The sequence below is a fragment of the Asparagus officinalis genome, chromosome 4 (assembly GCF_001876935.1).
Source record: "Asparagus officinalis chromosome 4, Aspof.V1, whole genome shotgun sequence".
Taxonomy (NCBI): domain Eukaryota; kingdom Viridiplantae; phylum Streptophyta; class Magnoliopsida; order Asparagales; family Asparagaceae; genus Asparagus; species Asparagus officinalis.
Genome location: NC_033797.1, coordinates 31,602,132 through 31,629,266, shown reverse-complemented (window position 1 = coordinate 31,629,266; position 27,135 = coordinate 31,602,132). Strand labels below are relative to the sequence as shown.

The following is a 27,135-nucleotide window of genomic DNA, read 5'->3' as shown; positions in this document are numbered from 1 at the left end:
GAGAAACCACCAAATCCATAAGATCTCCATTACGGATTCATGAGAACAGATGTAGTTGCACCTACCATCTACTTCTTCTCCCTCTCCTTCTTTGTTTCATGTGAACAGAGATAGAAGACATGGTTGAAGGATACTTATAACAACCCATTTGTTCAAAACAATAATAAAAATAATGTTTTTTTTTCAATTTTACTCCTTAAAATATTTCATATTACTACAAGGCCGCTAACTTCGTACTTACTTTGAAATTAGTCTCTCAAATTAGTGAAACTCCTATTATGACACCTAATTCTTAAATTATTTTGAAATTAATCCATCCAATCAAGAGTAGATGTAGCAATTCGGGCGATTAATTTGAAATAACTTGTGAGAATTAGGGGATTTAATAGGAATTTCAATTATTTTAGCGGTTAATTTTAGAGTAAATAAAAAATGAGAAGATCTAAAATTGATTTTAATGATTTGAGGAGCGGTTAATTTTAGAGTAAATAAAAAATGAGAAGATCTAAAATTGATTTTAATGATTTGAGGAGCTTATTGCAAAACATGAAAGAGTAAATAAAAAATGAGAAGATCTAAAATTGATTTTAATGATTTGAGGAGCTTATTGCAAAACATGAAAGATTTAAGGGACTAATATATAAAACCTCTAATATACAAATAAAACAATAATATGAGCTGAGCAAAATGTAAAAAGATTAGAAAAAAAAGGAAAGACAAAGAATTCATATGTCCCGTCTAGGAAAGTGGTTTAAGATAATTAGAGTCTCTCTAATAACTACTTATTATTCATTGTATAGGATCCAAACTGTAAGTAAATACTCACGAAAATATGACACATTACTTAGAATATTATTTTTTGCTTTGAAACAAAACTATCTAAGTGCAACTCACCGTATATTATACTAGTGTTCATAAAAAACATGTAATTATATTGCATTATTAAATATAATCAATCTTCATGGTTCATTCCTTAAGCCCAAACATAAACATACACAAAATTAACATCATTTATTTAGCAGCCAACAACACTAACATAAACATACACTAACAAAACATACACAAACATCATTTATTTAGCAGCCAAAAACCGCATATTACTTACATGTCCACCTAAACTCTAATTTCCAACATCCAAGCATCATTTATTTAGCAGCCAACAACGGCACATTACTTACATGCGCACCTAAACTCTAATTTCCGACATCCGAGTATGAGTCCACAATCACTCTACGGACCGCAATTGGAATCCTAACCGAGTGAGTCCCATGATCCTCAACCCAAGTCAAGCTCCCAAAACTATAGTCCCCTTGCACCTTTCTCGTCGCAACAAAAGAAACCTTGAAGGTTTGTATTTTCATTGACACGTTAAAATGTAAAACTGAAGGTTTCACCACCATTTTAACCCCAATTGGAGCTTGAACAACTGCTTTGTACACTGAGTCAACCTTGCCCACATTGGTAACTGTTCTTGATACTGTCTTAGCAGTTTTAAGATCATGAATGGAAATTGAGGGGAGATTTAGGTCATATAGATTACTCATTGTTTTATTACAATCAATACCCGCACATTGGAAGAATTTGAAGAAATCCTTTGGGTTAATGTCATAGACTAGACCAGGATCTGCAGCTGCGTTGGGGTTGACATGGCCGCCACCAAAGTCAAATGGGTCAGCGAGCTTCCTTGGCGAAGACTCTGCTGCTATCGGCTCCCCATATGCATCGCCGGTGGACGCTTCAAAATAACATACAAGATAGATTTCTTTTAGGATCCTTTTTAACTGGTTTAGCGAAACAAAACTAATTTAGGTCTTGTCTCTAGTTTGGCAAGAAATGGACCAGTCTTTAATTTGGTTTCGTTATATCACTTTTTGGTCTTAAACCGGTTTTGTTTTGGTCCACCTCCACTGATTCAGAAGTAAACTGGTTTAGGCCAAAACTGATTTTAGGCCAGGTGCCAAACTGATCCTTTGTAAACTTGACTGTATATGCTAGCGTGAATTTCGCAAAGACCAGGATTCATAGAAAATTGTCCTAAACTATTTTATTAGATAAAGTTTATCTATTGTCGAACTTCCAGTAAAATGTGATACACAGGTGACATTTTTTCAACAAATTCGCCCTCATCCTTAACCTTAAAATATTTAATTAGGCAAAATTTTATTCATTTTAATACAATTCCTAATGCCTTCAGAGAGGGTTTTCTATTGATTTTAGAGTTTGCGGTAGTTTTCTCTAATAAAAATGGTTCACAATAGTTTCCTGCAAAGTTCTAAACAGATTGAGAATAAATTTTATCAGAAGGTCCTTATAGTATCAGATCAGGATCTTGTGAGCTATTTCAACGGGAATGTAGGAGGCACCGTGGAACTTTCAGCTATCGCCTTTATGGTTCAAAACACTTCATTCCTATATGAGATGTATTTATAAGATTTGCATTCTAACCAGTCATGTTAGTTTTGTAAAATTTACTATATCTATGAATAATTTACCTGTCGTCACAAGTGCGGATTTTATAGCTGCAGGAGACCAATCAGGGTGGAGGGACTTCAGCAACGCAGCAATTCCTGCTACATGCGGGCACGCCATAGAGGTTCCTGTATCAAAGAAATAACCACCGGGCCCTGCAGCCAGGATATTACTCCCAGGGGCAGCAATATCAGGCTGCCAAACATACCCAAAAAAAAAAAATTCTATAAGTTTTCTGATTTAACAGTAACTAGCTAATGTTTTAGATATTGATACCTTGATCAATCCTGGGAATGCTGCGCTTGGTCCTCTTGAAGAAAAAGCAGCAAGCTTAGGTGCAAGAATGCTGTCTCCTGCAATAGTTTGTGTTGGTGATATCTTTACCTTTGGGGTTCTGCTAGACAAACATCCATAATACTTCAGTTGCAACAAATAAATGGCCAAAGAGAAAGGAAAAGGCGGAGAGATTAAGTGTTACCTTGTACTGCCTATATATGTATAAATTTTTCGTTGAGCTTCAAAGTCTATAAGCACGCATGGGATCGATAGGCAGTTCGCCGTAGCACCAACAATATCAACATTGTAATGTGCAACAATCAGACCCTTAGCCCCAATTTGTAGCATGTTAGCTATTGCATTTTGTACATATACAAAGGGCAGGCTTTCGGCTAAGTTGTCAGGATAACAAAGCACAATCTTCTCGGCAATATTTTCAGTACGGTTCGCAAGACCAAGATCGCAACTACCATACATAAAGAAGAAACATATAATGAAAAGCTCAAGTAAAACCACTTATATCTCCGACTTATTAATTTATTAAAAATGACATCGTCTGAACCTAAAACATTGTTTTTCACAGTAGGTTAAGATGTCACGTGCAAACAAATTTTATCATAGGTTAACTTTATGCTCTTCACTAAGGGCAAAAAAAGTATTTTACTGTCACAATTCTCACATCCCAATGTAACTGGAACATAATCTTGTTTAGGTTTACTATTTTTAACCTGTCTAGAAAGATTTATCCTTTTGTAATTCTTGTATCTGGAAAATCAAGACAGACTACCTCTAATACAGATTGACTCATTTTATTTCATGTCTTAATTTTTGTGATTTAACATTTTACAAAAGAATTACTTCTCTGTAACCCTTCGCTGAATTGATTCCCAAACAGCATATTGGGAAATATGTGGCTAAAGTCGGTGACAATTTCAATTATAGTACCTGGTGTCAAGAATTATTTCGAAGAAAGTGTCGGCACCCTTGATACTAGTATACATGGACTGAGCCTACAAGAAACAAAACAAGTGAAGTTAGCTTCAACTAATTCCAAGCTCTATGAACCATTAAGAATAAACTCACATACCACAAATTGTTGATTATTTCCAAGAGTAATCATAGTCGGAAAAGATCGATCCAAAGTGCTTGCCGCCACTGTAATAACCCACGGAGCATCACTCTCCATCGTCTGTGGTCCAGGACCGCTGTTCCCTCCAGCAAATACAACCGTAATCCCCTTCTCAACAGCGTGCAGCGTTGCGTAGGGGTAATCCAACAAATCCCAACCAAGCGATAGCGACAGCACATCAACACCATCATGAATCGCATCATCGATCGCCTTCACTCCAGCGGCGAGTGGAGTGAATCCTCGCTCACCCCACCCCACCTTATAGATAGCCAGACGAGCACGAGGAGCTCCTCCTCTCGCGGTCCCCGCTCCAAGGCTGTTGAAGCTGGCATTGGGAACTATGTTGCCTGCAGCGGTGGAGGCCGTGTGCGTCCCATGGGTATTCGTGTCTCGAGGGGACAGGAAATCGTTTTGGAGGTCCTCGTCAGGTGTGCCAGCGGTATAGTATCGAGCTCCAATTATTTTCTTGTTGCAGTTTTGGAGGGTGAAGTTTTGGCCGACTTGACATTTGCCTCGCCATCGGGAGGGGATCGGGCTGTAGCCTGCATCATCGAAGCTTTTTGATTCTGGCCATACACCTGTAGTTTGAAAATTTTGACGATTATCAATGAATTAGGCATTTTCACTTGTCTCAGTCCAATTTTATCAAAAATATTATGGAGGATAATCTCACTGTGTTGCATGCATCATCCACAACTCATTTAAATTCAGAGATAGAGGTGCCAAGCAGGTTACAAACTGTCGGCTCAACTTAACTAACATGATAATAAGTCTAATAAAATATAGATTGAAATCGGATCAATCCATCTAATCACATACACAATGGGTTAGGTAATGGTATGTCGGATTTGGATCCGCTCCACTATCATGAAGTAGCAGAGAGGACACTGGTTTTAATACAAATCGTTGATTATTTAATGAATGATGAAGGAGAATTATAATCCATTTCGAAAGTAACACTAAACATACCACCATGAACTGCACTCATTTCTATTTTACACTCAATAAGAAAAATCACAACCTTCTATTAATCAATCAATATAACTAAAGTAGTGGACTCTCAATGACTTCTTAGTAATGGAGAGAATCCGAATCCATCGTTATCTATTTGACCCTCTCAACTTAACTACTAATCAAGTCAAGTACTAATCATTTGTAATTAGTGTTTATCAAAAGTTTACTAGTCAGGTGCTAGGCATACAAAATTTTCTCTATATAACTCATAAAAACCAACACTCACCATAACTTTGGTAGCAGCAAAGTAACCCAAGTTCAATTACTACTGGCCACGAATTTCTAAAGCGGATATGAAAAAGATACCTCTCAATGAATTCAGTTTTCAGCCTATGAAAGAGCCCTCAACTTGCGGGGGCATGTTAGAGTAAAAAATCATAACTCCTTACCTTCACAAACTTGAAGTTTAGTGTAGTGGCAAAGTCCTTTTAACATTTTCGAAATCACAAAATTATAAAATTTTAAAACATGTACCCGACTCAATGGCAAATTAGATGGGGTTAACAGGTCGAATACACCCAGTAGGGATGTAGGTACTATGAAACACGGACACGCATAACATAAAGCCGTGTCGTGTCCGTGTCGGACACATGTGTCGAACACACGTATCCTATGTATTTTTTAGGATTTGCCTCGTGTCGGCGTGTCGGACGGCCGTGTCAGATCCGTGTCCGTGCTACATAGTGTAGGTATAGATAAGGGTGTCTGAACTGTTTATTAAATAGACCAGGCATGGATTTTGATGTAGCCAACTCGGCGTCAAGCTCTTTTCAGGTCAGAGAGGATGATCTAACCCTAAAGATGGCTCTAGCCTTTTATGGACTAGCTTGACCCTATAAGGATCAAACTCGGTAGAACTTTAAACAGCTCGGAATCACACAAAAGGATCAGTCATGTCGAAGCTCTTGCAAATTCGTCAGGGTCAACCGCGAAATTCCATCTTTTTTGGTATCAAAATCGTGTTAAAAGATTTTCTTTTTATTTTAAGCAGGTTTTGACTGTCTAATTCAAAGGAACAAACAAGTTTCGGTTTTGCTTAGATTGGATATGGCAGATCCTATTTCCCAGTAGAAGGATATTTTCAAGTTTTGGCATTTTTCTATTTTTGGTAAAAAATATTATTTTTTCTTTTACCTTTTATTTTCTAGTCTATAAAAAAGACCTTTTCTGGATGTAGAAAAGCAGTTTTGGAGAATAAGAAACCCAGTTGTTGGCTGTGGCTGTTATATTTGTGTTCTCTTTTTTGTTTTTTTGTGTCTCTTAGATTCGATCTAGTTGCAGCCCTAACTGGACTACATCAAATTTTTGGCTTATACAAAACGGAAAATTTTGGATTCGACATGCACCAAACTAACCAACCCAGTTGTCCTCTCAGCTTACAAGACTTTCAGTAATCAGTTTTGACTCTAAACCTTGTAGCAATATATAATCATATTATGTATTACTCTTAATGAGATCAAGATAATATCATGCAACAACTTCCTACTCAAATGACTCTTGCGCTTCTTTTTATTGTGCTTCTTCATTAGCAAAATGGGCTGAGATTATTCTTTCCTTCAATTAAAACATACATAAGAGAAAGCACATGTTGGCAGATGCAGTACATTTATTAAATTGTTCGTATCAGTACCAAACTTTAGCAAGTTAAATGGAATAATGAGTAGTATCTGTTATTGTCAAAGTTTGAGATACAGTATCGAAATTTATGTAGCTAATTGAAATTGGACTGACCTGAATCAACAATGCCGATGATAATACCCTCTCCATGATTCGCTTTGTGCAGTAAGTTTTCAGGCAGTTTGGGGTTGTGGTCGAGCCCAAGTCCCATGAAGTCCCAGCTTCGGGTTGTATGCAAATGGAGGTTGCGATTAGGCACAATGCTGACAACTTCAGGGAGCTCTGGAAATTGAACAATAAAAAAATTCACATTTAAGACTCAGAAAAATCCCAGTTGGTCATACAGTTATCGGGCATCTTGCCCTGGTTACTCAAAAGATTATGAAATTTTTTGAACCTGCAATTCGTTTTGCTTGAGATTCTGCGAGAGTTGCTGCAAAGCCAGAGAATCCATGCCTGTAGCTGTAGGCAATGGACCTAAGAGCATCCTCCTTCCTGAAAAAAGTGTTGTGCAAATTAAAATAAAAATAAAAGAACGAATTTAGATGAATGCTAAACCAAGATTTCTGGAATGGCTATTAAATCGTACATATTGAACAACTTGTTAATTTAAATCTGACATTTTACATGATCGTTGATATCATGTGTAAATACAGTCCCAGATTCGTAGAACCAAAAAAGAGTGAAGTAAAAAGTTGAGAACATTATCAAATCAAATAGTTGAGAACCAAAAAAGAGTAATTGGCTCCATACTTGACTCTTAAGTACCGCAATAAGTTGATTATATTGCATTTTTCTGTTATATTCCATCTTAATTACTACGATTTGCGTGCGTAATAAGGTCAAATTTGATTTTTTATATACAATTATGGATATATGTTAAATTATTCAAATAGATGTCCAGTATCAAACTACGCACCCAAAAATACAAGAACGTGTACGGATGAGATGACTACAAATTAAGTACATTTAATAACATTAAGCAATGAAAGCATTATATTCCAACAATATCCATTAGAACTATGCTTAGCCCATTTTTTCAAAAATTCAAGGAACAATGAATAGATTATCCTGTTAGCGTCCGGATTCGTTCCTAGTTCGCGTTCACTGTTATCAACTACGGATATTGAGCTTATTTCGTTGACATCTCGAGTCACTAACTTTGTTTAAAGAATCTAGGATTAGGGCTACGGGAACTTGCCTGGATTTGGGTGGCGATGAGATTAGAGGAGATTAAACGAAGGGGGAGGAGATCGACCGGGGACGGGTATCTCAGTCGTCGTCTTCGGCGGCGGCGGCGGCGGTGGCGGCGGCGACACATAATTCGAGAGTTTGAGAGAACGAGATCGAGAGAAGGGGGCTGGTATTTTTCCGGACGAAGAGATCGACAGGTTTAGCGTGAGAGTTAATTATCATTTTGTAATTTAACTATATTGAAAAAGTTCTAAAATTTTCCAAAATCGTATTTCTTTTAGGCCAAATTGCTCTAAAATACCTTAAGTTTCACTTATTTAGCACTTATCTGCCATCAGTTGTTTTTCAGACATGCAAACATAAGATTTTCACATGGAAGTTCACTTATAGGATTGACATATTAATTTTATAGCTTTTTAGTCATTATTATTTGTTAAATTAACTATTAATCCTACCAAATTATAATTTAAACATATACTGATTTTAGTTGAAAAATAGAATTTGAATAGATTTAACAGTAATTTTAGCAAATTTAATAATTAAAAAGTTATAAATTTAGCATATAATTGTTATAGAAGAGCTTCCGGATGAAAATATTCATGTTTGCACAATAAATGATACTAAAGTACTATTTTTAAACAACTCAAGGTATGTAAACGCTTCAAAAACCAATTGAGAGTATATATATATAAGTGTTAAATTAGTGAAGCATAAGGTATTTTATTGCAATTTAACATTTTTAACTTACTTTAATTGTTTGATTTTTTTCAGTATTAATAATCCACTAAGTGTGTAGGTAACCATTTTTTCATCGTCGTTGAAGAAAAATTGGCAGATAAAATACATGTGAGCTTATAGGACAAAATTTGATGGATATTAGAATGCTAATGTGGATGTGTTTAAATAACATGACAGTATTTACATGGCGTGGTACAGATCAAAGGGAGAGAGGGCGGGAATTAAACTAATCATTAAATTGTCAAATCCCCTCATTTTTAAATCATAGAAGAAGAAAAACAAAATGAGAGAGGTAAATTGCACTTCTTTTAACTTGACTTTATCGATTTGATTTTTTTTTGGTATTAAACATCCACTTAGTGTGTAAGTAACCGTTTTTTCATTGTCGTTGAGGAAAAATTGGCGGATAAAATACATTTTGACCTCACACAGCAAAATTTGATGGATATTAGAATACTAAAGTGGATGTGTTTAAATAACATAATAGGATTTACATGACGTGATACTAATCAAATGGAGAGAGGGCATGAGCAAAACTAACCATTAAATTGTCAAATTCCCTTATTTTTTTAACTCGCAAAGAAGAAAAAGAAAAGGAGAGAGGGACTTTTCATATCAAATTCCCCAATTTTTTTGGGTGAGACTTTCACTTGTAGCGAAAACTAATACCAAATTGTCCATTTGTAGATTTTTAATACTGAAAGGTCGTCGAAGCACAAAAAAAGAAACTGGTAAAGAGTTGTTACTGATAAATTATCATTTTGTAATTTAACTATATTGAAAAAGTTCTTTAAGATTAAAAATCGAAATCCATTTTGGTTTAGAATTTTCTTGGAAAACAAAATTAGAGGAATTGAGTTTATTTTTTTTTCAAGTTTGGCATGAAATGAAAAGCATGAGAAAACATAAATTTAAGAAAAACTTTATTCAAACATTCTTGTTTATATTTTATTGGCAACTATTCAACTCATAAAATTCTCACCCACTTTATGAATATTTTAATATTAAAAATCACTTTTTCCAAGCTTGGAAATGGATTTCCAAACTTTATGAAAAAATATAGGTTCTTTGGGAAAAGTCATTTTTCTAATTTTTGCTCATCCAAATAATGAAAATAGAAAACATGTTGGGAAATCATTTTCTTAGGTGGGGAATGGTCGAACAGAACCCTTTTCTCAATTTTTTTATACCAATCAAACAATGCCTATTTAGGAAACTTGGATGAATTCGTTCTGCAACATAAATCTTATAAACAATTGTTGATTTGTAAAACTGGACGGTTGTGATTTATTCTAAATATAACACTCATTATATTCTCTATAAATTGCACTCATTTTCTATTTTGTACTTAAAGATAAATCACAACAATTAACTACACAAATCAATGATTGTGATGAGCGTAGTGTTCTCTCCATTATTTGTTGTAGGGGAAATGATTCGACTCCCTAATTATGATAAAGTCAATAACAAAATGAATTAAATATTTGATAGATATCACAAAAATAGTACGAACCTATGTCCCAATCCAATGTTTTTGGCAAACCTATAGGGTCAAACAACCATGCGATCAATCCCTAATCTTGGGATGACTAACCCGAATCTTAATCTGAGGGTAAAGTAAATTGTGCCTTCATATCATTTGGGAACAAATTTCTTTAATGTATTAAAGATATGCGATTTACGTGAAAGCATTACCTCCCAAGTACAGAAGTGAGTATATCATGGTGTGATGCCGTGACGACGTCTGGATCTTCGTGTTGTTTCTCTCCCAAATAAACAAGGTACAACTGAAGCTTGTTACAAGTTCAACAACAATGGTCAATTAAAATTCACTATAAAATGAAAAACATTTGACGAATTAACTATTTTACACATATAAAAAAATGGTGAATTACAAAAAAAAACGTCTATACGTAGTTATAAGACACCCCTTTGGCCCTTTATACAAAAAGTTGAACAAAACTGCCTCATCCGCCAATTATTAATTAAATTTTGAGTTTTTTTAATGGAATTTGGTTTTTTAAATATATGAACATGCGTACGTATGCATGAATAATTCTAGGTTATTGGTAATAAAATTTAGATTTTCATTCTATCCAAGAGCGAGCTTTTTTGTTTCCTTCTTTTCAACTACCAAAATTTGTATATTTGAAATGAAGAGGTTTATCACTTTATCTAGACATTTATATGAGTGCAACTGTGCAAACGTCTAATCAGATGTATGTATGAACAACGAAAACACGCTGTAAAATTAACAGTTTTATAACAGGGCATAGATGAGGAAGTTTTTTGCCAAACTTTTTAGATGAACACACTACCTTGCTTTGTTCTCCATGTGCAGATGAGACAATTTGAAAGCATTGTGGAGTAACGAACAGAACAATTAGGAGCATAGAAAGAGATGGTGGTTGAGCTTGAGATCTCATTTTTCTTGGAAATAATTCTGTCTCCTCCCCTCTTTTCCCCATCTATCTCAAGCTTGGTGCTTAACTTTGCTCTGAGTTTGGAGTAGGGGGGGTCTTATATATGCAAGTGTGGTAAGGATTAACCAAGCGATTATCCCTAATGATGTCCTCAAACCAGGGGTTAATAATGGTGTTGATTGATGCTTGGTGTTTCCATTTGACGGAATATTGCAATCTGCCAGATGATCACTTGCTTTTTGAGGTCCTCCGTCAATTATTACTAGGCATTACCACAACACATCACATCGCCCACATAACATTTTCCGTATTTTGCTTTTCCCCACTAACGGTTTCTCTTTTTCTCTTTTGGCCATTTCACGATTTCTCTAGTTAGAGTATAGGAAAATGATTTAAGGACCCAAAATATGGGACCAAGGGAGGGGACAGGTGAGGTGTCCCCTCCCTATTGCATAATGAGTTGGCATGGCCAACTCATTATGCAATAGGGAGGGGACACCTCACCTGTCCCCTCCCTTGGTCCCATATTTTGGGTCCCTGTAGCAGCACTCTAGAGTATATTCAGGTATTTTTTGTTTAATAATTATTCAATGCTTAGATTAGTATCTTAGCTTTTACTCGGTCTTGAGATTGTGTACAAGTTTTTGTTAAGCACCCTAATGACACTAGGAAAGAACCCTAGAGGATGTGAATAGGGTTTATGCTAATCTAATCCGATATATGCCAATTAAAAACTTATTAACAAATATTCTTGCAAGATAGATATACAATGTGTTGTGAGCAAGAATGAACAATATAAATAAAGAGCAATATCCTAGCTATGAGATATATAGTGAAATATATGCAAGAATTTATAAACTAACACAATGATGAAATAAACAAATTACAAATGTGATAGGGCAATATACACAAAGAGTAATAGACAATGACGATATAAGATAAACACAAAAGTAAATGCGTCAATGACAAACTCAAACACAAACAAGTGATCACGGAGTTCGGACCTTCCGTTCTACGTCTCCGCTCCCCACTCTTGAGGAGAACTCCATTATCACAACCGGGTTTTCTATACGCTCACCCGAATAACGTTTACACCACACAATATCGGTTTTCAACGCTCACCGATCAACGTTCACAATCTCACAATGTAACTACACAAACTACCACCTCAAGCGTTGGCCTCTCACGTGTCTCCCTCAAGTGTTAGGAATTACAACCTACATCTAAGCATTACCACTTATCCCACTCCTCTTGGGACCGACCACGTCTCTCACCTCTACACTCCTCTTGGTGTACTTGTGCAATACAAAGTGAATCCTCATAATTAAGCTCTCAATACAAATAAATTGTTCTCTACAATGAATGAGAACACAATGTAGGCTCACTCTCTAAGTCACACTCTCCACAACGCAAATTATACTATGTATGAAATACAATAAGCTCAATGGTTGTGTGTGTAAACAAAGAGTGCCGATAAAACAATTAAACTCAATAATGAAATCTAACTTATGGAAATTAGAATCAAAACAATAAATAGATAGAATTAAGTTTAAGGAAACTTTTCTATAGATAAAAAGAGAGAGGGAGAAGAGTGAATGCTCAAACACCAAATGATGATCTCCTCAAGCTCTTGTGAAAGTTTCTTCACAAACAAACTCTTGAAACAAACTTAAACAAAACTTAAACACCATTTAAAACTTATTTTTAAAATTCCCCTAGGTAAATAGAACTGAGGATATGTGGGGGTATTTATAGGAACCCTAAAGCCAAGAGAAAACAAGGCAAAAAGATCAAAAAACCAAAATAGTATAAAGCTGGAAAAAACTAGTCGTTACAGCATTAGTCGACTGACGAGTTTCATCAGTCGACTGATGAGCTGACCGTTGTAGGCATTTTCCAGCTCATCAGTCGACTGATGACATTATCAGTCGACTGATGATCTCAACATAAAAAAAACTTTTGGCTATTCCAGGTGTTTTCTTTAGTCGATTGAACACATGTATCAGTCGACTGATAATGTGTTATCAGCCTGAAGTGAATAGAAAAATTGGTTTTTGAAGTGCCTTTAAAAATAGCAAATAAATTTCAAAAAGTGTAAAACTTTGAGAAATGTTTATAAACATGTTAATGAACATGTTACAAAAAGAATTTTTGGAATTACACTTCACATTTGTAAAAACTCATCATTTTTTAAAATAGTCTAAAACATGAAAATGAACATTCTTGAAATTTGATGTTTTGATTAAACCATGTTTTGAAACTTTATAAAATGATTTTATAGACTTAATAAAAGATATATACAGTGATTGTTAAGTCCATAAACAAGAATACATTATTTTTACAAAATGTATATATTATACAAAACATATTTGTTTTTCTAAAAAGTGTAAAAATAGCAAATAAATTCCAAAAAGTGTAAATTTTGTTATTTGTTGTTGTTGTTGTTGTTTTTTCGGCTAATGATTAGTTGTTAAAAGGGCGGGCTGTCTGATGGTGCATGTTAGCGGGAGATCTGATTTCTACTAACGTGCACCCTCCATTGGTTTTCTATGGCGAAGAAGAAGAAGAAGAATGGGAGGAAAATCCTAAGAATTGGATTAAGGTCCTCAATCTCCTCGTTTTCCCTTGATGATCATTTTGATGATAATTATGAGGAGGAGGATGATGATCTTAGTCCTATTGTAATGGGCTCAACTGGACCAAAAGGCGAAAAGATGAAGAAATCAATGAATGAAATTCTCCGATCTACAGGATTCTTGAAAGAATCGCCTCTCTCCTCTCTTCAGTTGAAGGAGGGGTTTCAAGATCGCCATCTCTGTAAAAGTAATGGAGCTAGCTCCTCGAGGGTTTCATGGGCTAATGAGGTCGAAATGGGGGTGATATCGGATCTTCCTTTGTCTCAAATTCTTTCTTCTAAATCTGTTAATGCTCTTGAATTAGATCATAGATCTATAAATTTGATTTTAGATACGGATACTGTTCCATTGACTGATATGAAAGAATCTGTTGAATTTAGTTCTGAAAATCTTCAAAAAGTTAATGAGCATGTAATTTGTCAATCTGAATTGGGATTCAATAATTCAAAGAGTTCGAATCTGGAAGCAAAGGAGATTGAAGCTGGAAAAGTTCAAGAAACAGAGGATAAAGGGCTTGATTTAGCCAAAACTTTTGTTAGCCTCTTTGCTGACAATAGAAAATCTGGCAATGGTTTATCCCTTAATTTTGTTCCACCTTCTAATTCTAATACAGTCTCCTTTCTACTGAGGAGTGGAAGGAAGGTGAAAAACTTTGGAGGAATGCTCTAATTAGGCATGTCATAGGATTGAATGTCAAATATAAATCTATGGAATCCTATGTAACTAAGCTTTGGGGCAATATCTCTATTCCTACGGTCTCTTTGATTAAGCAAGGTCTATTTCTGTTTGATTTTCAATCTGAAAATCACAAGAGGGATGTTCTTGAAGCGGGGCCTTGGTTTTTTTTTTGTTCTAGACGCCTAATGTTAATGTCGTGGAGTATAGATACTAATATGGAAAAATTGAAGGCTTTCTATTATCCAATGTGGGTACAATTGCCTAATCTGAGATTAAACCTATGGAGCTCAACTGGTATTAGTAAAGTTGCTATTTAATTGGTAAACCTATCACAACAGATAAACTTACAGCAACTAGACAAAGATTGTCTTATGCAAGTATTAATTGAAGTGAAACTGCCATTGCAAAAACCATTGCCTGATTTTTTGAATATTCAAGGTCCAGATGGAAGGAATTATAAACAGTCAGTGCACTATGAATTTAAACCAAAATGGTGCTCCTTATGTACTATAGTTGGTCATGATACTGAACATTGTAGGAGGAAGAAGAGTACTAAGGTATGGGTTCCTATCAATCGACAATCTGGTAATGTACCAGTGCAAGCACACAACAGGAGCATGGCTAATCCTACCAGGCAAGAGATATCTGAACAAGAGGTTTCTGGCTCTACAGGGAAAAATGATTAGGGTTTTGAACCTTGTCCTCTTTTAGCACAAAAACATGTTCATGCTCCAGAAATTGTGAAGGATTTTCCAGGGTCTAGTCTAGCTAATGGTCTGGATACTCAAAAGCATGCACAAAAACATGCACAACAAGACTCAAGTGAGCAAGGAAGGGGTTCTACTGATATGCTGATAAATGCTAGATATCAGTTAAACAAATTCTCATCCCCAGTTATACATACTTCTAGATTTTCTAATGTCAATAAAGGCAGATTAGCTAGGAGAATGGATGCTCTTGTTTCTGGTGATTTTACTCCTCAAATATCTCATTTTTCACTCCTGAAGCATCTAAATGATCCATCTAGTGTGGATAGAGGAGGAATATTTCAATTATGCACCTAGCCATCTGGAACATTAGAGGATTTCATAAATCCTATAAACATAAGATAGTGAAGCAATTCATTCAAGAGTACAATTTATCATTTCTTGCTCTTCTGGAAACAAAACTGGCTGAAAGTAAACTACAGATTCTATCAAGGAAAATAACAAAAAACTGGCAATGGGTTTCCAATGTACAAGGTGCTGCAAAATGTAGAATATGGATTTTATGGGATAATGTTATTTTCAATGCTCATATCATCAAATATTCAAAGCAATACCTGACATGCTATATTGAGTCTAGAGATGGCAAAATTTCCTACCTTTGCACTATAGTCTATGCTATGAATCAGCAGATTAACAGGAGAGCTCTATGGCATGATCTTCTGGAATTTAAATGCAATGTTACATGTCCCTGGCTTATTGGAGGAGATTTTAACTCAATTATTAGCAGTGAGGAGAAGATAGGGGGTCTGCCTGTAACTGAAGCTGAAACTAAAGATTTTCAGGACTTTATTACCTCTTGTCAATTGATGCATATAAGATCAACAGGATGTTACTTTACCTGGAGTAATAAACAAGATGTGGACACAAGAATATGGTCTAGACTGGACAGTTACTTGATTAATGAAGAATGGATTTAGCAATACACATCAAGTCAGGTAGATTATCTTATGCCAAGTTGTTCAGATCACTCTCCTGCTCTTCTAACTATAGGGGATGATGTTATGGGGGAAAAAGTCTTTCAAGTTTTATAACATGTGGGTCAAACATCCTGATTTTCTACCGACAGTCGGCTTAATTTAGGAGCAGGAAATTCATGGTTATAAGATGTTCAAATTCCATATCAAGCTCAAAAATCTCAAGCCAGCTCTTAAGGAGTTAAATAAAAAACACTTCATGGATATTAGTGAATAAGTCACTAGAGCTAAGAATGAACTTGATGACATTTAGGTGCAACTAAATGAAGATTTACTCAACCCAACCTTGATTCAAAAAGAGAAAGAATGTTCCAGTAAATATGTTAAGTTGCTGGATTGTGAAACCTCTTTTTATAGGCAAAGGGAAAATATTAACTGGGGTATTCATGGAGACGAAAGCTCACACTTCTTCCATTTAGTGATGAAAAATAAAAGGCATCATAATAGAATTATGTCTTTATACAATAGGGAGGGTCACAGATTAACAGAAATGTCTGATATTATAGCTGAATTTCTGGATTTTTATAAGAACTTACTGGGTACGTCATCTCCCACTACATTGCTTGATCCTGAGATAATAGCTAACAGCCCTGTACTCTCATCTGATCAGAGAATTATGCTCAGTTTGTCTGTTACTAGGGATGAAATCAAACATGCAGTCTTCTCCATGCCTAATGAGAAAAGTCCTGGTCCAGATGGCTTCAGTGCATATTTCTTCAAAACCTCCAAGAATATTATTGAAGATGAACTTTATGAAGCTATAAAGGAGTTCTTTATTTGTGGTAAGCTCTTGGGTACCTTCAATTCTACAGCTATTACCCTAATTCCTAAAGTGCTCAATCCTCAAAAATGCAACAAATTTCTGGCCAATTGCATATTGTAATTGTGTCTATAAAATCATTTAAAAAATTATTGCATTTAGGATTCAAAAAATCATGTGTTGCTTGATTAGTAATGCTCAAAGTGCATTTGTGAAAGGGAGACTTATTTCCAGTAACATTCTATTAGCCCATGAACTCATCAAACATTACTCTAGAAAGAAGACTTCTCTAAGAGCCATATTAAACATAGATTTGAGAAAAGCCTTTGACACAATAAGTTGGCAATTCCTCAGGAAGATGTTGATAGGTTTGGGGTTTCCTGAAAACATGATTGGTTGGATAATGGAATGTATCTTAACTCCAAAATACTCTTTGTCAATCAATGGCACTTTGCATGGATACTTTCAAGGTGCAAGAGGACTTAGGCAAGGTGACCCTATGTCTCCATATCTATTTGATATAGGTATGGAATACCTATCAAGGAAGCTAGATACTCTCAAGGATGACAGGCACTACAAATTTCATCCTAGATGCAACAGATTGAAAATCTCACATTTAATTTTTGCAGATGATCTTGCTATTTGGTGTAGGCATCGAAAATTACCTATAGGTCTCCGTGAGCAGCTCAAAGCTAAGAGAAGATGATGAACGTCACTATCCAAGTCACATGATCTTGATTGACGTTGACGAACGCCTAAAGTGGATCGACTAACTACGTGGAGTAAAGGAGTTTCAGAATAATGAGGATACGAACTGATCGGGAGTCCCGCGTCGCTTACAAAAGATGAAACAACGCTCTTATCCCAGCTTAATCCACAATGATCTAATCATCAGAGCTTATAGAACTCCTTGTCAGCTTTCCGACGCACTTTGAATCACTCAAATCCGAGTTCGGACGGAGAAATTACGGCGGAAACGGACAAGTGTACAAAAAAGGGTCTCAGTCTGAGCGAGACACCCCAAGGTGTCTCGGCCAAGGGTGTCTCGGCCTCGCCGAGACACCCAGGGGTGTCTCCAGGCCCAAAAATAGGTCGTTACGCGGTTTTAACCGCCCGGATTTCCTTGGAGCATATAAATACAGCCCTAGGACCCTCTTTTTTGAAGAGCTAGAATTCTAGAGCGTTGGCGAAGCCCTGACGGATTGAAGATCAAAAGGTGCACGAATTTCAGAGATGAGGAGGAGAGATCAGATCGAGTTCGTCGACATAAAGAAGAGGAGCTCGTCAGATCTGCAGTTCTCGTGTTCGTCCCTTAAGATTACCCCGTTGTGGTGATCTTAAGAAGAGCAATTATCTCGCTGTTGCTGAGATAAGTGCTACGGTTTCTTGATTCCTTCACGAATCAATGAAGCTTTGCCCAATTTTTCAGCAATCAGATCTGATCGACGGTGGTCCACGGATACCGACGTCCCCGTCACAGGCCAAGATCCCACGCAAGCAGCGGGCGATAAACACCCGTTGCGTTTGTTTGAAGAGAGTTGTATTTGTTTTATTTTATTTTCATTGTGTAAGAAAGTCTTATAAAAAGACTAATTTTACTTTGAATCTGTAATCGATAAACGTGTAATAGATTCAGCAATGAAGAAATTAACTTTCACCGCAAACAAACTGGCGACCACAGTGGGAGCCAACAGTCGTGACGCAGCCGGCGATCAAGATATCGGTGTTCGAAGAGGTCGAATACGAATTCGACCAGCAGAAATTCGAGGAATATATTTCCTCCTCCTCCTCCAGATCTTCTTCTTGCAAACGCAGGAAAACCACTGCCGCGAAGAATGTGACTTCAGATCCAAAAACCAAAGCTGATGATCTGAACCCGAAGGCAGTGGAAGATTCCTCTCCGGCTTCTAAAGAAACCAGATCCAACGTTCGCGACAACTCCTCGAAAGTCAAGGAGTTGCCCGTTGAAAGTGCACCGGTGCTGACGAAGAGGGCTCGTCAAAGGCGCCGTCAACATCTCGCGCGTCAATTTGCCAAGGCTTTGGAGCCTGTTGACGGGATCTGCTATGATGCGGATCTGAAACTCAGAAGGTGCAAAGTATTCCAGCAACCAGCTTTGGGAACCTCCTCACAACCACCTACTAACGAATGGGTTCATGTCAAACGAACTCGTTCAACTCTTGAGGAGCGTATCCATAAGCACCGCACACTGTTAGCGCAGACAAGGATCCTTGTACGGAATGCACAGGAGTTACAGAAAGGAAAGTTGGTCAAAAAGCCACCAAGATCTAAGCAAGTTTGGATGCCAAAGGCCAAATCAGCTCCTAGGGCAAAAGCATCCGAGGCTGCTTTCCGGCCTTTGTCAACTCCAGATCCCGCTCCTATTGCTCCCGCACCTCCGGTGAAGCCCTATGATAGCGTGAATCTTCCCAAATCTAAAGTCCCATTGAAGGATCGCATCGGTTCTCTACCCGAGGATCGAGGAAAAGCGTTTGTTAAGGAAAGCTTGAGACCGTTGAAGGAGCTTCGAGCAAACATCCGGACTGGGGGTCGTACGCGACCTCCTAACAAATTAATTTCTACAATGGCTCGCTTGGCGGTGCGTGCAGAAAACCAGGAGCCCGTTAAGGTTTCACCCTCACAAAGGTGTGATTCCAAGCGTGTGACTCCTGTAGACGCCAACAAGGCGATGTGAGCAGCCGATAGGTTACTCCGACCGCAACGTCGATGAGTTGTACTATCGGACTGGGGGTACGAATAAATCTCGAAAGAGAAGTACCCGGGAAGCGGACTCTCACTGTCCGTGTATCAAAATTATCAGGGTAGTATTATCAGCGTGTAGCTGCCCCAAGACCGCTCCTCAGAGGGTCTCGGTATTCGAGAAGATCTCCGATGGAACGACGAAGCCCAAATCAAGGCGTTTCCACCAAAGAGGATCGGTTGTTCGAGATGATGAATTCCCAGAAGTTACCATCAACATGGTCAATAAGGGAAAATCTCTGATTGTTTCAAGTGGTTCCAACCCTAATTTCTCTTCAGGAAAGAGAGTCAATTCGGGGATAGCCCAACTAATGTCTCGGCTTCAATTAGAAGCCACCGGGCCTGAACAATCCGTAGTCATCGCCAACGTGACTGATAAGAGGAAATCTACCCGACCTTCTGATTCGGACCCCCTCATATCACATCGTCTAACTCGGCTACGTGCAGGGACTACTAGACGTAGAGATTATTTGAGGATGACCAGAGGACTATCGCTTGCTCGGCAGTCGCTTCAGAAGCCACTGTATCCAGTCCCGGACAATCTCATGAGGTGTTTATGATCAACACCGAGGAAGTAGACAAAATGATTGAGGATGCTATAGCCAAGCAGAAAGAAACATTCAAGATCGAGGTGGAAATGGCTATGCAGGAGATGAGACAAATGCACGACCAAAAAATCCGAGCTTTGTCGAATCAGCTAGGTGAGTCCAGCTGTCGCAGTACTGCTAACCAAGCAGGTAGCGATTCAGATGTGGATGAACACAATGCAGGGGGTGGTCCCACTAAAAATAACGACGCTGGGGGTGGACCCACCAATGATGATAACACTGGGGGTGGCCACATTATTCCTCTCGAAAATTGCCCAAAACAGGATATAGATGAGGACGAAAAGATGAAGGACCTCGAGAGCAAAATTAACGCTTTAATGTCTGCTCAAGAGGTAAAGAAGACCGGCATTCCGTGTCCTTACCCGAAAGAGTGGGATTCAATCTCGTATCTGGTGAAGTTTAACCTGATCAACTTCACGTCGTTCGACGGGAAGGGCTCGCCCACTCAGCATCTAATCTACTTCAAATCCCACTTGGGCACGATTTCTGGCAACGAGCCCTTGATGGTGCGGTCTTTCGTTGGCACCCTTCGCGGGCCTGCCTTCGATTGGTACCACCGTCTCAAGCCTGGAAGCATCAACAGCTGGGAGGACCTGGAGATCATGTTCCTCACTCATTTCTTCGATGATGATGCCGAAGTGTCAATCAGGACACTCTTCGATAAGAAACAGAAAGACGGAGAGTCGGTGGATACCTTTATCAAACGCTTCCGCAATCAGGTAATGAACTACAAGGATCCTGTCACGTAGGAATTCGTCTTGCAAACCTGTCATAACAACTTGTCCATTAACATCTTGGACGTTATGGGAGTAAAGCCGCTCAATACCTAGAAAGAGTTGAAGGTGCGCGGAGAGCAGGCCGAATGCTTTCTCAGAAGGAGGAAGGTCGAAAGAAGCCAAACGATGGCTAACCCTCTGAATCTGAGTCTCATTTCCCATGATGAAGGGAAGGCACCTATAACAGTTATTGATGTTAATCAGACATCGCAACAGCAGCCCCGAAGACAGCAGAAGACTTCGGATCCAAGGCTCCAAAAAGGGTACTCATTCAAAGACGAAGACGTTCCAGCCATCTTCAAAACCCTTCTTGAAAACAACAAGATCAAGCTGCCACCCATCACGAATTAGGAGGAAGCTGATAATACTACGGATCCAAAGTACTGCGCGTACCACAGGAGGATCCTTCATCCCACCAAAGCTTGCTTTACTTTAAAGAATAGCATCCAAACCTTAGTTGAAGCCGGCGTCATAACGTTGGGATAAGCCAAATGAGAACGGCGCCACTCCGAAGAGTATACGAGTATAAACTGCTTCTCAACACTCCGAAGAGTATACGAGTATAAACTGCTTCTCAACACTCCGACAAGTATACGAGTATAAACTGCTTCTTAATACTCCAATAGGTATATGAGTCTAAACTATTCCCACTCTTGACGGGAAGTTCCTGGAGAATTTTTACATGTAATATTCTTAAGGATAACCCGATCATGCAACTGAATACAATGGTAAACCCAGCTTCACAAAGGAAGCTGGGAGTGGATAATTTATGTAACAGGAAGTTTTCAGAAGAATGTTAAATGTAATATTCTTAGGGATAACCTGATCATTATGAATAAAGTGATAAACACTAAACTCTTACTGTGATTTCCGAACACTCTTTTGCTGAGACGAGATTCAATCACTTCATTAGATCAAGCTTCCCTCACAAAACTCCCATTGGTGTTCGATGACTCATAGTCTTCCACTATAAAATCCCTCACTGATCAAAATTATTGACAGTGGGTCCACTAAAATTCTTTCTGGTTTAATCCATTCAAACTTCCATTATGTTCGTGCACTCAACACTTTCATGGTTAGAGTCCGGATATAATGCTTAGAATTTTAATCTGTCCATCCTTGACAAATTGTCAAACCCCTTCGTGTTAAGTCCCTATCACTTAACACTAGGAACCCCATTTGAGTGATTTGTACAAGTCAACACCCCCACTATGATTCGTACTCCCACTCCTACTGTCTACCACCTTCTTACAGTTAGGACCACAACCAAAATCTCCTCTCGATTCCTCCAATGAACGAGAGATCCACAAATCGAGCGGTCAAACCTTCCTACAGTTAGGATCGTCTCAAACATCCCACTCAGTCAAACCTTCCTATGGTTAGGGCCAAAACCAAAATCCCCTCTTGATTCCTCCAATGAACGAGAGGTCCACTTTCAAATCGAGTGATCAAACCTTCCTATAGTTAGGGTCATCTCAAACCCCCGCTTGGTCAAACCTTCCTACAGTTAGGACCAAAACCACAATTCACTCTCGATAAATGAAAAATTTATCTATAGTTCGGTAATCAAACCTTCCGACTGTTAGGGTTATCCGAATCTTATCGATTCTCGGAGTGGAGATCTCACTCTTAGTTTCATCTTTTCGGATTCTGGGGGTGGAGATCCCACTTCGAGTTTCCTTTCCAACTGAAGATAGAATATAAAATTCTTCCTCTTCAGTGCCGGGAGATAGAATATAAAATTCTTCCTCTCCCATTTCAGGTTCGTCTTTGCCCCAAGAAAAGACACCACTTTTTCAACTCCTAAAATCCGTACCTCACAGGCACGGGGAATTTTATCCCGAATCCTGAGCAGAGATAAGTCAACGCCTAACACGCGTTGCCGGTTTAGTCTTTTACTGATTGAAAAAGATATCAGAATCCAGTCTGGGGTATTTTATCCCGAAGCCTAAGTAGGGATAAGTCAGCGCTTAACCCGCGTTGCTGGGTGGTTCGTTCCCGTAAAAACGACTGAGTCTACGTATTCAACATTATATCAACAAAAATCCATGCCTTTTATCCATAGGGAATTTTATCCCGAATCCTAAGTAGGGATAGGTCAACGCCTAACACGCGTTGCCGGTTAGTCTTTGACCGTAAAAAGGACAAAAGACCATATATTCAACATTGTGGCAGGTTGTTATTAATAACACCATAATCCGTGCCTCACACGCACAGGGAATTTTATCCCGAAGACTAAGCAGGGATAAGCCAACGCCTAATACGCGTTGCCGGTTTAGTCTTTTACCGATTGAAGAATACACCAGAATCCGAGTCTGGGGACTTTTATCCTGAATCCTAAGTAAGGGTAAGTCAGCGCCTAACACGCGTTGCCGGGTAGCCTATTCCCGTAATAATGGTGAAGTCTACGTATTCGAAGTCGTAGCAGCACAACGTCACATTCGGAACGGATTTCAACAATCTGCTTGCTAGCCCGACTCAAACGGTAGTCGGTAAAGGCATATCAAATCCGTTGATGGCGGAGGATTTGCCAAAAATCCTAAGTCTACGTCTGATACACGTCGCTGTTTAGTCTTTTCATAGAAGAAAGGCGAAGTCTACGTATTCAATATCGTAGCACTAAAAGGGTTAACTCTTCTAGCTTAACGTCACATGCGGAACGGACTTAAACAATCCGCATACTAGCCCGATTCAAACGGTAGTCGGTAAAGGCTCATCAAACCCGTTGATGGCTGAGAATTTGCCAAAAATTCTATAAATACGAGTCATTGACGCATCAGCTTCATTAGTTGGTCTCGTGACTTGAACATCCAATAACTTTAGGATAAGATCCATACATGCAGATGAATCAGCTTTCATGGTTGGTCCTACAGCTTCGACATTTGGGATCGCCGTGCTCTAATACCTTAAGAGCTTAAACTGTGTATACTCCAATGAGAATACAAGTCTAAAATATTTCTCACCATTGACGGGAAGTTCCTGGAAAATATTATGTATGATATTCTTAAGGATAACCCGTCAACCTCCGACGGGTACACGAGGCTAAACTAATTCCCGAAACTCCCAAGAGTACACGAGTATAAACTGATTCTCCTCACGTTAACGCGAAGCCCTAAGGTCAGCGTCGGTCAATGCGTAACCCTAGGTCAACGCCGGTCAACGCGTTGCGACCAAAAGTCCATGTATGGCGATTTAAACCCTAAGCTCAATGCCGGTCAACGCGTAACCCTAGATCAACGCCAGTCAACGTGTTACGACAAAAAGTCAACATCGGGTGATTCGAAACCCTAGGGTCAACACCGGTCAACGCGTAATCCTAGGTCAACGCCAGTCAACACGTTGCGACCAAAAGTCAACGTATGGCGATTCAAAACCCTAAGGTCAACGCCGGTCAACGCGTAACCCTAGGTCAACGTCAGTCAACGCGTTGCGACCAAAAGCCAACGTTGGGCGATTCAAAACCCTAAGGTCAACACCGGTCAATGTGCAACCCTAGGTCAACGCCAGTCAACGCGTTGCGATCAAGAGTCAACGTACGATGTTCAAAACCCTAGGGTCAACACCGGTCAACACGTAACCCTAGGTCAACGCTAGTCAACGCGTTGCGATGAAAAATTCAACGTAAGACGATTTAAACCCTAACGTTAACGTCGGTCAACGCGTAACCCTAGGTCAACGCCAATCAATACATTGTAATGAGAGAGTCGATACGACGGAGAGGGTCAGTTCTAAGTCAACACAATGACACGAGCCAAACTCAACTCATCAGCTTTAGACTCAAGACTCCGACGACGGCCAGACGATAAACGCAGCGCCGGAAAGACTTTAGCTATTCGTCAAAGCATCGAATAGACTAAAAATCGAAGGAGCCAAGAGTTGAAGCTAATTAAAGGTCCTGTACACCGATCGAAGGCTGGACCAATCACATCCAATGTATTCCAGCCTCTTCTATAAAAGAAATGAGTCGGAACGCTTTGGAGGGGGTATCTGTAGGCATCGAAAATTGCATATAGGTCTCCATGAGCAGCTCAAAGCTAAGAGAAGATGATGAACGTTAATATCCAAGTCACAGGAGCTTGATTAACGTCGATGAACGCCTAAAGTGGATCGACGAACTACGTGGAGTAAAGGAGTTTCAGAATAATGAGGATACGAACTGATTGGGAGTCCCACATCGCTTACAAAAGATGAAAACGCTCTTATCCCAGCTTAATCCACAATGATCTAATCATCAGAGCTTATAGAACTCCTTGTCAGCTTTCCGACACACTTTGAATCATTCAAATCCGAGTTCGGACGGAGAAATTACGACGGAAACGGACAAGTGTACAAAAAACGGTCTCAGTCTGAGTTGAGACACCCCGAGGTGTCTCGGCACGAGCGAGACACCCCAAGGTGTCTCAGCCAAGGCCGAGACACCCCAGGGTGTCTCGAGGGTGTCTCGGCCTGGCTGAGACACCCTGAGGTGTCTCCAGCCCCAAAAATCCGTCGTTGTGCGGTTTTAACCGTCCGAACTCCCCCCGAGCCTATAAATACAACCTCAGGCCCTCATTTTTGAAGAGCTAGAATTCTCGAGCATTGGAGAAGCCCTGCCGGATTGAAGATCAAAAGTACACGAATTTCAGAGAGGAGGAGGAGTAGAGATCTGATCGAGTTCGTCGGCATAAAGAAGAGGAGCTCGTCAGATCTGCATTTCTCGTGTTCATCCCTTAAGATTACCCCGTTGTGGTGATCTTAAGAAGAGCAATTATCTCGCTATTGTCGAGATAAGCGCTACGGTTTTTTGATTCCTTCGCGAATCAACGAAGCTCTGCCCAATTTTTTAGCAATCAGATCTGATCGACGGTGGTCCACGGATACCGACGTCCCCATCACAGGCCAAGATCCCACGCAAGCAGCGGGCGATAAAAACCCGTTGCGTTTGTTTGAAGAGAGTTGTATTTGTTTTATTTTATTTTTATTGTGTAAGAAAGTCTTATAAAAATACTAATTTTACTTTGAATCTGTAATCGATAAACGTGTAATAGATTCAGCAATGAAGAAATTAACTTTCACCGCAAACATTTGGCAAAGCAGATATGAGCTCTATTTTAAGATTAAATGAGTGTCTTAAGAAATTTAGTCAAGTGTCACGCTTGGAACCTAACACTGCTAAATGTTCAGTGTATCTAAGTGGTATTGAAGAGGATCTTAAAACTCAAATATGCTCATATCTTAACTTCTATGAAGGGGTCTTACCTATGAGATACTTGGGAGTTCCTCTCATCTCAAAGAGGCTATCTTGGCTTGATTGTTCCTCTCTTCTTAGCAAAATCACCTCTTAGTTTCAAAACTGGCAGAATAACAGAGGACTATCCTATGCAGGGAGATTACAACTGATCAAGTCAGTCATTCTGGGGATTCAAATGTTTTGGACAAGTAATTATATATTACCAAATAAAGTGCTTATGAAGATAGATAAGTTGTGTGCTGATTTCCTATGGGGACATAAAATTCACTTGGTGGCATGGTCTACAATCTGCCAGGATATCAAATATGGAGGATTGGGGGTGTATTCAGCTAGATATTGGAACTTAGCTTCTGCTGTTAAATTGCTCTGGATGATTCACCATAAAAAAGACTTATTATGGATCAAATGGATACATGAAAATTACTTGAGGCAATACAGCATTTGGCAAGTGCAAAGTAGAAGGTGTGACTCTTGGATGTGGAAACAAATTCTGAAAGTCAGGGACTTGTTAGCTGAGAGGTTTGGTAACATTGATAATCTCTCCTCTGTTATGAATAGTTGTAGTGCTGGAGATAAATTTAGAGTTCTGAAATGTAGAGGAGAATAAATCAACAAATGCCTCCAGCAGCTCTATCAAGAACTATATGGGGTGGTTGACATTATCCTAAACATTCTTTCGTCTTGTGGTTAGCTTCGATCTCAAGATTGCTAACTCAAGACAGATTATGCAGATTTAGGATCCTCAATTCCTAACCAAAAAGAAACCTGTAGCTATCTATTCTTTGATTATCAATATTCAGCGACAGTTTGGAACAAAGTGATGGATTGGATTAGTTTCAATCGGAAGTCATGTAATTGGAATCAAATTTCATCTTGGTATAGTGTGAACTTGAGAGGGACTGGGTTCAAAGTTAAATTCAAAAGGATGGCACTGTCAGCTTCGATCTACATGCTGTGGCAGGAAAGGAACCTAAGAATTTTTTAGCAACTTGCACGAGACCCAGATACACTATTCTGTGCACTGAAGTTTACAATATTCAGTAAGCTTTTGAACCAGAAGCTATCAATTCATGTAAAGGAATATAT

General features: G+C 38.7%; 1 protein-coding gene across 2 annotated transcripts; it reads right to left on the bottom strand.

The window, feature by feature from the left end:
* Positions 987 to 10,947, bottom strand: LOC109837107 (subtilisin-like protease SBT3.8). Of its 2 annotated transcripts, none has more exons than XM_020405196.1 (10): positions 10,756 to 10,947; positions 10,133 to 10,230; positions 6,903 to 7,000; positions 6,620 to 6,787; positions 3,833 to 4,452; positions 3,691 to 3,755; positions 2,948 to 3,211; positions 2,746 to 2,863; positions 2,493 to 2,664; positions 987 to 1,735 (listed from the first exon to the last, which is right to left on the bottom strand). In XM_020405196.1, the coding sequence occupies exons 1-10, from the start codon at positions 10,903 to 10,905 to the stop codon at positions 1,194 to 1,196; spliced, it is 2,295 nt and encodes a 764-aa protein (XP_020260785.1). In that variant the 5' UTR covers positions 10,906 to 10,947; the 3' UTR covers positions 987 to 1,193. The 2 variants fall into 2 exon arrangements, with proteins under 2 accessions (XP_020260785.1, XP_020260786.1); XM_020405197.1 differs by having other exon boundaries at positions 10,133 to 10,224.